This window comes from Phocoena sinus, chromosome 16, assembly GCF_008692025.1.
Source record: "Phocoena sinus isolate mPhoSin1 chromosome 16, mPhoSin1.pri, whole genome shotgun sequence".
NCBI classification, from domain to species: domain Eukaryota; kingdom Metazoa; phylum Chordata; class Mammalia; order Artiodactyla; family Phocoenidae; genus Phocoena; species Phocoena sinus.
The window spans coordinates 38,617,301-38,631,338 of NC_045778.1; the positions used below are offsets into that span (position 1 = coordinate 38,617,301).

The 14,038-nt window shown below is 39.9% G+C and overlaps 1 protein-coding gene across 4 annotated transcripts in view; it reads right to left on the reverse strand.

Moving 5' to 3' along the window:
• Positions 1 to 14,038, reverse strand: part of ERCC6 (ERCC excision repair 6, chromatin remodeling factor) — a 74,636-nt gene that overhangs the window by 31,940 nt on the left and 28,658 nt on the right. For all 4 annotated transcript variants that reach the window (XR_004346204.1, XR_004346203.1, XM_032608317.1 and 1 more), the window contains exons 6-7: positions 11,492 to 11,620; positions 6,032 to 6,190 (exon numbers count right to left, since the gene is read on the reverse strand). Coding sequence is in view for 2 of the 4 variants with exons in the window: in XM_032608317.1 (XP_032464208.1) it covers positions 6,032 to 6,190; positions 11,492 to 11,620 (288 nt within the window). In the remaining 2 variants the exon portion in view is untranslated. The remainder of the gene's footprint in view (positions 1 to 6,031; positions 6,191 to 11,491; positions 11,621 to 14,038) is intronic.

Genomic DNA, 14,038 nt, shown 5'->3' on the forward strand with positions numbered 1-14,038 from the left:
ACGTCTGTAAATAAGAGAAGGGCTGAATAAACCATCTTTACTGCAGCACTACAGGCTGGGGGTTAGGAGCACTGCCTGGGTCTGAATCCCAGCTCTGCACACACTAACGGAACCTCAGCTTTTCATCTTAAAATAATAACAGTAGTGATCATACCATTTCTATGAAGATTAAATCAACATCTATAAAGTGCTTAGAACAGAACACAGTAAATACTATTAGGGTTTGTTAAATAAGATGGAATATAATATAACCATTAAAATCGTCTTTGAAGAATATTTAAAATCTGGAAGATGCTCGTAAGTCTTTTAAGAAACCAAATTACTTATGGAATCACCCCAATTCACTTACACATAGGTAGCCAGTAAACTGGTCATGGCCCCCTCTCTCAACATCCACATCTCCCCTCTCTCCTTCCGAACAGAACCACAATTTTGTGCAGGTATCCCCTCTTCCTTCCCAGACGTGTACTCGAGGGGACTCTGATCACTGTCTGGCTATGGCGAAGAGGGGAGAAGCCAGAATCATAGCTTGTCTGTCAGCACACAGTGTTCCCCTGGCGACAATCACCTGTCCACTGAGGGGCGTGGGAAGACTGGCTTGCTCGCGGTTAAGGAAGGACTTACACTCTAGGTCGGGGAGAGCTTCCTCTCTTGGTCTCTCCTGCTGCATGTGAACAAGGAAATACGGTGCAAGGAGATCTTATGACCACAGAAGAATTGGCATCAGGAGAACCCGGGCCCCTGATGACATCACTGGGCTGCTTCTGATCACGCTGTGTCTGCAACCTACCCCCTCTGTAGGTATGTGAACATTTAACCCAATTTGAGGCCAAGATTTTTTTACCTGAAGTCAAAATACCCTGATCCACTGTACACCGTAGGCACCTGACTGAATCAGTACCATCCTGCCTTCCTTCCCTCCTGTTACCACGGAACAGGTGTCCCTTTTCTTGTCTGAGCCCATACCCCCACTACATCTATGTTCCTACTACTGGAGTTGCTTCATCCTCAGCCCTTCTGGGAGGTGGGTATCAATGAAATGAAAACAAAGCAAAGTCAAACTAACTATGGGAGTCTCTTCAACACTAGACTCACACTCAGCTCATGCCACCAGAGGCAACTGGGAGCCAAGACTGACAGAGGAAACTGGTGCCCCACATGGCCTACCTTCTCACTCATCCTGGAGCAGAGTCACTGGCACCTTTTAAACTGTCATTCTCTGCCTCCTACCTTTTTCTGCCCAATGAGGATACTGAATATCTGAAGCTAGATCCACTGCACACACTTTCCCCATGCTATCTCATTAACTCCCAGTCTCAATTACTGTCTCTGCACTGCTGATGCACATCTAGGTCTCCAACCCCAATCTCCTTCCTGAACTCCAAAGTACCATATGCCTGGATGTCCAACTGCTGGCTGATCTCTCCACTCAGATGTCCCCACGGCACCACACGTCATCCTCTCCCCACCTGGCCCTCCTACCATGTTTCCTAATCCAATGGAAAGAACTGTCACCCATTCTCCAGGTACCCCAATTGGAAATCCGGGCCTCTGCCCCTCTCCTGTTCTCCACTGTATCCAACCTATACTGAGTTCATGTCACATCTACCTCCTAAATCCCTCTCAAAGTTACCCTGTCTCTCCATCTACACTGTTAACACTCCACTTCTGGCCACTATCATCTTACCTGGGTTACTGCACTTTCTAGGACGATCATTTCAAGAAAGGAAAATCTGAACACCTCATCCCTTTGCTTAAGGGCCTTTTCCCGTTTGTCCCCTGCTCTCGAAACAGTCCAAACACCTCACCCTGGCATATGAGACCAGGAGGATCTGACCTCGGCCCACCTCTTCAGCCTCTCCTCTCTCAGGGCCCCTACCCCGACACTGGCCCGGTGGTTCAGCACTCCCCCACCAGCACCGTCTTCAGTTCCTACAAAGTGCATACTCCTCTGACCTCTCAGCCTTCGCCTTGTCCCTTCTTGCCCTCTTCTCCTAGCCACCTGTCCATCAGCCCGCAGCTTCTTCCCTTCCCGTCCCTTTCTCTCCAGGTAGGTCAAGGACCCTTCCTTGGTGCATCCACACTAAGTTAGGACCCCACATTAACCCTGTCATAACGCATATCACCCTTACTGTAATTGTCTGCTAGATCCTTCCTAAGGTCCTTCAGGGTACAGGGACAGCCTCTTCTTCAAATGATCTCAATGTCTAGACCACAGGAGGTAATGAATAAATACTGGCTTTATTAAATGAAAACTTTTTTTAAAGGTTGGAATAAATTGTATTGAAACGTTAAAAGAGATTATTTCTGAGTTAGGGGATCCTGAGTGATTTTTATTTTCTTGTTACAGTTCAATAAATGATTCCTGAACTTAAAATTTTTTGAAAACTAGAGTAAATCACACAGTACTTGAAATATTAAAAATAATCTGCACAACTGAAAAATACCTTGTAGTTCTAGTAGAAAAACAAGCCACAGCCTAAATGAGGCTTACCCTTATAATACTCCAATGTAACAAAATGCCTCTACCCACTCTAAATCCTCCCAACCTCCAGCTACAGTCACTGCCCCTGCCCCCTCTGCTCCACAGCATGGGCTCAGATTGCAAGAAGCCAGGTGCTGACACTTCCTGAAGAATTCCCAAGCCATGCTCTGCTCCTCCCCAAGGGCAGGGCCCATGCAAGAGCCCCTTCAAACTCCCCGGGGAGAGCATGACTCTGCCCTGGCCCCTTCCTTGACAATATTCCTTTCTAAAAGGATTAAATGCACCAACTTCTTTATATCCTCCAAGGGGAATTAAAGAGAGTTATCATCAATATGCACTTAGCAGGGATTAGGAAACAACCAATCAAAACCTATCTAAAATATTTAAAAACAAATTCACTTTCAAATAAACATAAATAGGTACATATGCTTTTGGAGGTTATATAGTATTTGTGCTCTTTTTATAACACACTCTCTGCCAACTGCCACAATGTCATTTAAGGCCAATATTTTATTCTGGCTGAACATCTAACTGGCATTATTATGCCCTTTAATTTCTGCCACTCTATTAGAAGATTACAGAGGTTTTCACACAGAGTGGGAATCTAGGAGCAGACCTAGATCGTCCCTGAACCACAGAAGGGGCAATCAAACCCATTAACAGTCACTTCAACTGCACCACCCTTCCCCAACCCTCAATCCCGTGAGATGAGTGTAAGAAATGGCTAAATGTACTAGAGTGATTAGCATCAATTACCAAACTGGCTACAATTCTTTTCATCTCTGAGTATCACTGTCTACCTAATGAGTTTACGACAAGCCAACGGCTCCATGGTCAAATATTTCAACCTGCAGGATGGAAATCTGCCATTCGTAGCCTTGAATTTACCAGGAATTACCAAGTAAAAACATTTACCTTTGAAAGTTTATTACCTTTTTCAGGCCATTTATGTGTAACTAGGAATTTCCTAAATGATATCCAAGACTTCAGAGTATTAACTGAAGTTTGAAAGGTAAATAATTTATTTCCTCTCCATCACAAAATTCAGGGGGCCTATCATTATAATATGAATGGCAAAGTGAAAAGAAGGTAGTGTATACAATATGAACTGGGAACACAGCAACTAGTATAGATGTTTATTAACCACATGTAAATGTAAATATGCTTTTCCCTCTCTTTTAAAAACACACATATAAAACACATTAAAGAAACAAAAATTAAAAACTTCTTTTACCAGGAAATTCCTTCCTGGTATCCCAGAGACTTCCATGGTTTCAGGGATCGTTGACCTTAAAATTACAACACTAAGACCATCTCAAATTAGGGCCCCAAAATCTACAGCTTGCAAGAGTTCGGAGGAAACGTACATAGTCCATGAAGCAATGCTGGCTCATGCAGAACTTCGTTTGACTATGCATCTGGCTATTTTTCTTTAGGACGTAAACACAGAGGAGAACTCCAAGTTCATCTAGTTTCAGAGGAGGACATATTACAAAATTGTGAGAAAAATGTCATACAATTTGCTCTGGCACGTGCACGTGGAAGGGACCAAGCTCCTCCGTACACCACTATTCATAAAGAGCTCGGTTGTTTAGCTGATACATAACTGCATTCTGAGAAGCCACTTCTACCAATACTATTCTAATAAGGACGATCTGGGCTATAATCCAACATGCCACACTCTTTCATTATGGAAAAGAGGAGATGCGCATTGATAGTTAATTGATTACAGCTGCTGTTCATTATTAGCCCTCACTTCACTCCTAGCAGGATTGTCATCACTCGAGAGAGCACGTTTTAATTTTTTGACCAAAACTACACTGCAGGGATGACTTTAGGTTTCCTAGGCCCAGCATATTAGACTCCACACAAGTTTCATGGTAACAGGAAGGGAAGAAAAGAGATGGGAGATAAGAAAATCCCAGAAATCATTTAAGGAAAGAAAGACAGTCTTAGAAACTAGGGCAGCTTAGGGCATTCTAGTTAACAGAAACAAAACCAAAACAAAACAAAAAAAACAAGAGGTGCAGAGCCAAGCCGACCAAAGAGCTTATTTAGAACAGAGAAAGCATTTTTTAAATGGTGAACTAATGACATACATAGATAAGGAAACCCTAAATGCCCATTTTCAACTCTGACTCTTCCACTGGGATGGAATGTTTTCACATGAAATGTAATAGAATTCCAGTATCTGAAGAAAAAACTCTGCTTCAACACAACTTCCTTGTAATAACAATGGAACATTTCGTATTTAAAAATCTCCAAATACATTTTTCCCTTCCTACAGCTAAATAAGTATTTCTAAAATTTTCTAAAGCTTCAGTACTGCTCCTGGTAAGTGTGGATCTGCTAAATTAATGAAAAGAGTAAGGAATAAAAGCAAAGCAATAGACTTTGAAGATTTAAAAACAAGTTCTTTACTCAATAGTTTATGGTTCGTATCTGGCTCTCTCGCAAACACTTCTCTGACAGTGAACCAGCGTGTGGGGCAGTAACTCTGCTGTTGCTGCCTTCAGGCACACTGACACTCTTTTAAAGGGATCGCTGAATCACATCTTGTGAGTGCCTGAGGTTTCCAGGACAAAAGCACCTGGTAAGTATCTTGCTGGTACTCATTAGGTCAGCCTGCTGGAATCCAAGGACATCTTCGATCACCTGGGCTCAAGATTAAAGATCCCACATAATTTACCTAGCATTATTTTTACCAATACTGATTGACATAAAAAGTCAATTTACAGCTTAAATACGGAAAAGCTCACTGGATTTCAAGATAAACTATTTCAGTCCTTCCACACAGAACAAATGTAGTTTAAATGCTTCTTCTTTCAGAATATTAAAGTTTTAATAGTTTATTTAAATTCCTAAAGAGAATAAAGATTACAACCTAAAAATATTTTTGTATCATTTTACAGTCACTTAGGCTTTGGCTTTAGAATTTATATAAAGTTATTAAAGACTAGGAGAGGAAGTAGAAAGCATAGTGAGCAGACAAATACGTAGCTTCATTCGAAAAAGAAAAAGCACTATCTATAAAAGCTATCACGTGTAAATGATTATAAAGGAAATTCTCCAAAGCTTCAACTTTCCCCATGAATAGACCTTGTACTTACTGTAATGCTCACCCGGTCTCCTGCCAGAACAAATATTTTAATGTAAAATTTAATAAGTGGAACTAAAGGTATTATGTCTAATTTAAAATTCCATATTGTGTAAACTACTGATATTAACATAACTGAGTTTGTAAACAATCCATTTGTAGAAGCTAACCTTAGACACTGTATTGACCCAAAATACCTAGCGGGGCTCATCTGCACAATGAAGCATCAATGCCTGGAATTCATTAAAAGTGTTACATGTTTAATTTCTCCTGCCCTACAGCTCCATTGTCTCGTAAAAATTTTCCTTTGATGTCCCCCACTAAAAGAATTAAAGGAATATTGTAATTGAAATGTCATCAATAATTCACAAGACCCTCCTCCACAGCAATACATCTGATGAAATATTAATCGAGCTCCACAGACTGACAGTCTGCAGAGGAGCACTTGCCTGTAATTTGAACCACGAGTCCTGATCTTGCTGTAGCTCAGACCTGCCAAGAAGGCAATTATCTGGATGGTCTTGCCCAATCCCATTTCGTCTCCCAGAATTCCTCCTGCCTGCTGGCAGTGCAATTCCCACAGCCACCTAACACCTGTCTGCTGGTACCTACAACAACAAACACCAACAAGAAAAAGAAAATGGCAAACGGTGGATAATACAGATCATAACAGAACGTACTCATGAATTAATCATTTAGCGAGGTTCTAGTACCAGTCAGAGAAACACTCCGGATGTGTGTTTTACATGAGTATTATATTTATAAGGTCATACATTTTTGATTACCTAGGCATAAAAATCACAAATTTTTCTTTACAGAACATTAACACATTTCTAATTAAACTGATAGATAGGGTAATTAGGGACTATTTCATTTCTTTTTCAACATTAGAAATAGCCTGGTAAACAAGCATAAACTTATTACCTTTTATTCAATATCCTTCTGGAAAAAACTGCAAATATTTTTAGTTATACAAAGTTCCAATAATTTTTCCATGAAAAGATGCATTAACATTTACTTTTTCCGTCTGAACAGCTTCAAAAAGTAGGACAGAGAACACTACAATTTACACTATACACTGTTGAAAAGTCACTTGGTAATCATATTATCTTTTTATAGGAAAAATTAAATTAAATTTTAAGGCCATAAACAAGTCTGAATAACAGGGCTGCTCACAAAATTAGTACATATGATTCTGTCATATTACTAGCAGATGCAAAAAAAAAAACCAACAGTTTAAAGGCTCAACAATACAAAAGGTCTTTTAATATTTTAAAGTAGAACTTGATTCAGGGACTTTATCATAGATACAAAAAGGTCAGAGCTATTAAAATCTTAAATAAGGAGTGCAGGTCAAAGAGCAATAATATATTCCCCTCTAAAAACAAAAAAAGAGTTGGTATTTGCCCTTCTCCGTCAATGGTATGTCTAATTCAATAATCTAAAAATGAAGTTAAAAAGGGAATAATGCAAAAAGCATTTCTGAGAGTGAAAGATTTAACACTATGGAATGGTATGAAAATTATATGCCACGTAAAAAAATCTAGAGCAAAAAACACTTAAAAGACAATGATGGGCTTCCCTGGTGGCGCAGTGGTTGACAGTCCGCCTGCCAATGCAGGGAACACGGGTTCATGCCCTGGTCCGGGAAGATCCCACATGCCGCGGAGCGGCTAGGCCCATGAGCCATGGCCACTGAGCCTGCGCGTCCGGAGCCTGTGCTCCGCAATGGGAGAGGCCATAACAGTGAGAGGTCCGCGTACTGCAAAAAAAAAAAAAAAATGAAAGCTAAAGAATTTTTTTTTTTGAAAGAACATACCAAGGCTAGTGAGCTACCCACCTTAAAAGGAGGTGGTTTTGTTGCTGTTTTACTGCCCAAATGTTTTTTACTCTTTGGTATGTGATATGTCTATCTAAAATCTCATTGTGGATTTCAGTCCCTGTTAAACTAGTTTTATTTACTCTTCTCCTAGTAAGTATGTCATAATTAACTTTCCCCCAGTATTCTGCAAATCAATTCCAAAAGTTTGACTCTAGCTGTTGCCATTATTATCTATCATATAAGGAAAACTTTGAATGAGTATTTTGCTGCTTAAGTTTGCTAATTATAATATACACACTCAATATGTACCGCGGACGAGAGGATTTAAAATCCAAACACAGTGAAGTCTACTATGGATAAAAGATCATTTAATTTGGGATGAAGGAAAAATTCTATTTAACACGTGGTATATAATCAGAAAATACAAGCTACCAACCATTTAAGGGGCCTACTGCTGGGGAGGCACCTGGCCAGGTGAGGTTTGGATACAACCTCACAACCAGCCCACACAAAGAGGATCAGCCCATTTTATAGTTAGGAAATGAAGGCACAGAGAGGTTAAGTAACTTGCTAAAGGTCACACTGCTAGAAAAAAAAATGAGCAAGTCAGAACTGAAATCCAGAACCTCTGATTCCAAAGCGATTCCACTTTGGAGATAATCTTGACCAGCAGTTCTCAACCAGGTATGGGGGTAAATGGGGGGTAAAGAGGGTATTTTGCTCCCTAGGGGACACTGGACAATACCTAGAGACAGTTTTGGTTGTTACAACTGGGAAAGTGCAAATGTAATCTAGTGGGTAGAGGCCAGAGATGCTGCTAAACATCCTACAATGCACAGAATAGTCCCTACAACAAAGAATTATTCAGCCCAAAATGTCAGTTGTGCTGAGAATGAAAAATCCTGATCTAAAAATAAAAGTTGGTCATGAACTACTTACATTGGACTAATCTCAGCTATGGAAAAAGATGTAGTCCAAAAAGCTCCCCCCAAAAACTGATGTACGTTCAGAATCACTAAATTCCAGTCAATCAGCCTCCTTTTACTGAGGTACAGAACAATTATGGGACCAGCTCCTCCGGGCAGAGTAGGGGCCAAAATCTCCCAGTGGCCATTCCAGTGTTTTCCCACTATACAACACTGCCTCCACCCAACACAGGTCCAACCCCTCTCTCTGTTTGGGGCCAATCAACTTAAGGAATCAAGAGAGGGACAATCGAGAAATCACGAAAGGAATAAAAACTGGTGACCAGCATGGTATCCCAGAGGGAGTTAGGACATCTGCATTCTAGGTGACCCACGAGAGGCAGAGACACTGTGCTAGACGTTTCCTCATCTACAGATGTAATTTCCAAGGGCGTTCACACAAGACGATGAACAACACTAAAGAAATGACTTCAGGAAAAGTATCTACCAGGCAGCCCTGTAAGTCACATCCCTACATGGAAATGCCCAACCACAGCTGGGGACGTTGCATAAAGATGGTGAAGAGCGGCTCTTTCTTTCCACGAAGGCCCTCAGGCTGCACGAGCACACTGATTGGTAGGCATGTATCACTGCATGAGGAGTTAGGGGGTCTGGATTCTGGTTCCAGCAGTGTCACTAACTGACTCAGGCTCTGTTGCTTTAATTTCCTAATAATGAACACCGTAAAACAATTACATACTTTAAATGAAAGCAGGCTACGGAATTCAGTTTTCAGAACCTTCGAAGACATAAAAATTACTCTTTAGGAAGAGTTAAAAGATTTTTACAAACTACTGTGTAAGAGTAAAGAAATTTCTGTACTCTGCTTCCCCCGTGAAACTGAAGCATCACAAAATAACCACAGATAATTGGTGTACCTTGGCATTGTCACATTAACCCAAGATTGCATTTACTAGTGTGGCTAAAAGTAAAGTTGAAAGACTGAATTTTGTCATCTGATTGCTAAATCACACAGCCAGATACATTTTCCGGGCAAACTTTCAAAACAGAATTTTAAAAGTTAACCATGATCTTGCAGAAAACAGCACTTAAATAGATAACTGTACCTGCTGACGCCCTTGCGTACAAATATACCCTGTTAATTTAATTCCACAGAGTGCGGTAAGTACAGTAAAAATAGATCTACAGCTTAAAATGAAATTGGCCTGGCTAAAACTTACTCATGAAAGAAAAATGGAGACTCTACCAATCCTATTACTTTTTTTTCATGTAGCAGAATAAAAGAAACAGAAGTTTCATAACATTTATGAACTATTTAAAATCCTGTTTTTGAGAGATGAAAAATGAAAACAACATACTTTCCAGGAATGTGCAATTAAGACAAATTTTTTTTTTAAAAACCGTGCATTTGGGCTTCCCTGGTGGCGCAGTGGTTGAGAGTCCGCCTGCCGATGCAGGGGACACGGGTTCGTGCCCCGGTCTGAGAGGATCCCACATGCCGCGGAGCGGCTGGGCCCGTGAGCCATGGCCGCTGAGCCTGCGCGTCTGGAGCCTGTCCTCCGCAACGGGAGAGGCCACAACAGTGAGAGGCCCGCGTAACGCATAAAAAAAAAAAAAAAAAAAAAAAAACCGTGCATTTACGTTAACTACAATAGGGTTAACCGTCAATACACTAAATCCTGTATACTCCTAGTAAGCCAAGTTTGGTTCTGTTAACTGTGAAACTCCTTTGCTAGAAAATACCACACTTATACAAAAATGCACGTTCAACTTTATTCTTGAGGATATTTGCCAAATCACTTAATACTCATGTAGAAGTATCCTGTCTTTGTTAAACCAATTTAATCTATAATCTGGGTATTCCTTTTGCTAGTTTAACACCGATACTATTTGGCGTGTTTCTTAATAAGTAATCACTTTAGAGAAGATGAAAAGAGTTGCCAATAAATATTATCTTTATGTACCTTTCCATAGTTAAATTTTCATTTGGGAGAAGCAATAAACACAGTAGCCACCTCCCCAGGCTATAAAACATCTACGAAAATTACTAGAGATTCAGGTTTGAACTTCTTTACAGTTCTTCTGTCCAGTACAGCAACCCAACCAAGACAGTTCACATATTTAGGATTCAGCTTTCCTATTATGTTTAGTGGGATAAAATAACCACTCCCTTTGTCCCCTCCAACCCTGGAGAAAAATTAAAACTATAATAAAATCTCTTTGAGAGGAAATATAAAAAGCATGCTCTTTTTAAGTAGACATCTTGCACAAGTTTAGGGCACGGCTGACAGCTGAATCTATGAAGGAGATTAAACATAACCATCTCAAAGAAAGAAGTTTATATCCTGCACCCAACTACCAAGTGATGGTACAAGAGACAGAAAGAAGCTATTTAATGCTTTAACTTCCTATATGCATCGAGGAAGCCTTCCTAAAGCACCTTGTTTAGTAAATCCCAGGAGGACTGAGATTGAAAACGTGGCTCAGTATTTACATTCATCACGGAGACTCGCCTGGACCTTGTAGGCTACAGGCACGCATCTATCACAGGGCATCCGGTTATATGCAACCCTGGGCCACTTGACATATGAAACATAGTCAGTTTCAAATAGCAACGCAACCCTGAAGGTGTTTGCCTATATCTTCTCTTTTGATATCAGAATAACATCTACAGGAAATATTTAGATACACATTTGGTCAGCTCAAAAGTATTATACCCTTAGGTACAGTATAGGACACTCAGAAAAATCATCTCTACACAGTTTTTTATTTCAATATAGAAGTAAAAACCTCTCCAATATTGATTTTAATAAGCAAGTCTTCTTAATCTGATTTAGAAGTTAGAGGTTTGGCCCCTTAAAATTGCTAAGAACAGCAACAAGAGAAGAACTCGATGTAGATAGCTTTTAAATGTGTAGCTTTTAGTCTGCTGAGACAGGTCCACATAGATTCATCAGTTTATAAACATACCCGATGCGCACTTTAGTCAATTTATTACCGTCTAATTTCAGTGAATAGCACGTGGCTAGAATTTCAGTTGACAGTACCTGTGTCTCAAGTACCTTAAGGGCCCACAGGTAAGTACTATGTAGTTCCTAAAATATTAATCTGTACACAACGGCTTGATGACAGATGGAAAGGAAGGAACACATGGCACATACTTAAAAAGCTTTTTGAACAGAAAACCCGGCACTTTAAAACCTTCGTCAAATTCGGCGTCACTTTCCTCAGAATCATCTTCAAGCCTCAGACTCTTCTCTTTGTCCTGCAGTCTCAGTTTATTCCATCTCCTACCGTGAAAACAAAAACCACATTTCCATTATTTTGGTTCCAAACCAGGTTAAAACAGATAGTTCTAAGTAATACACAGGAAAAAACAGACAAAATCGAACAGTCTTTTAGCTTTCTGCTGCCATCATTACCCAGAACACTGATATTCAAAGGAAAAAAAAAAAAACCAACTGATTCTCTTTTCCTTCCTCCTCAATTCAATTCTCATTTGAATTATTATAGCTGCTCTAGAAATATTCCTGTAAGGTCTCATTTCATTATCAAAACTACTTGCTCCTCTCCTGGCATACCCTAAAGGGAAAATTTCTCTGCTAGTTCCTAAGATATATGAACCTAATTCTAGAAAAGAGTCAGTGAAAATTTCAATGAAACTAAATTTATAGATACTAAACGTCATAGCTCCAAAATGACAACATAAGAAAAAATAAATATTGTTTATAATTACTATTTCTGTGCTAAAGATACGATGGTCATAGCATAAAACAGCACATCTTGAACATAAAGCAAATTTTTGGTCAAAATTACTATATATCAGATTCACATACTGATTACTTAATTAAGGGGAGGCATCAACAATATAAAGTACTGATAATTACACCACTGAGAAAAAAATGCGTCCACGAAATAAAACCTAAGTTATAAATTTAGTTATGTGATGCTTTTCAGATGCGAAATAAGATGAACATTTATATTTCAGAAGGGTGACGCCATGTATGCATAACAAAAGAAACGTCTAAAGATCTGAAAGTATTAGCAATACAGCAAGGCTGTTGGGAAGGTGCAGCCATTTAGCCAGACTAATTTTGCACCTATATAACTATAATGGACACTGGGGTCACAAGTGGAAAAAAAAAGTCAACAGCCTCATATTCTAGTCACTTCCATAATAAAAGGATGGCTTTTTTCAGTATGCGTGCAACTGACACTTTGAATTTCACAAAATGGTGGAAATGAAATAAAACAATAACACAGATAAATGCCTTCCAAGTAAAAAGCTCACAGGAAGGGAGTGAGAACAGCAACACAATAAGAAGGCATTTCTCTGCCACTGACTATGCAGAAGTAATAGAGAAAGTGTGAGGGAAGGTAAAGGAGAACATGGAAGGATAATACCACACACCCTGTCCAGTTGGAGGAATGGTATGTTTTCCAGCACCAACTACCAAATCAGCACAGAGGCCAAACACAACCCCGTGCACTAGATGCTGGAGGACCTTTAAAGCACGTCCTCTGATAAATTCTGGTCTTGTTGAAAATTTCAGCTCTTCGGAGTAAGGAAAGGAAGGGCTAGCTGAGGATCAGTAAGGAAGAATTGGTTGGTGACTTGAAACTGCTTCGCAGGGCACTAAGAGAACCTATAAATAAGCAGTGCTGGTGACTTCCAGAGAACAGCCAACGAAAGAGACAGTATATGGCCAAGTCTAAGGAAATAGCTGTCACATAACCATAAGGTTTAATATGTGACAGTCTTTTTATGGGAAAAATTTAATGGCCTTTTTGTGCTTAACTTCTAAAGGTGATCTCTTTCTCCCTTTTATTTGTATTTTTCTTCCTTAAAATCACCACGCAATTGATGAAATGAAATACCTCTAAGTGGCTATAATAGTCTCTGCTATTCTTCTGAGTTCCACATGATCTACAAATTTAGGTAAGTGCAGTGGTTCTCAACAGGGGACAATCTGGCCATCCTCTGAGGGCAACCCCCTCACCCTCACCCTAGGGTAACGTGACAACGTCTGCAGACATAACTGGTTGTTACAACTGCTGGGGGGAGGGGAGAAACACTACTAGCATCTAGCAGGTAGAGGCCAGGATGCTGCTAAACAACCTACAACGTCCAAGACAGTCCTCCACAACAAAATGTTACCTGGTCTCAAACATCAGTAGTGTCAAAGTTGAGAAACCCTGGTATAAAGGTAACCCTTACCATTGGAACTTAGAAACCAAAATGATGTATAAACGTTTTCCTAATGTATACATCTGAATTCCCGCTTCTCACTATCTGAAGTTTAGCAAGCAGGCAATTTCAGATAATGAGACAGTCCTCAGTACCCACATTCTTACCATCAGAGCTCAGAACCGAACACCTGCATATTAAAAGATAATTGTTTTTAGCGAATATGTGGATAATACAAATTTTGTGGAAAAATCACAAAACCTATCACAGCCACTTAAGAATACTTCATTGCGCAACTACTCAAAAATAATTGTACAGGAAGAAAAAGAAAACAGAAGATCCTGGCTTAACAACTTTGACACAATGAGGTCGTGAAATATCTTACATACAAGAGTACCACACATTACCCTTCATTGATAAATGATAGCTATTGCCTTAGACGTAGGCCAGTTAGTCTTTGTGGCTGTTAAATTTCCCACCACATCACTCTGTTTCAACAGATTTTCAGCTTCCTCCTCCT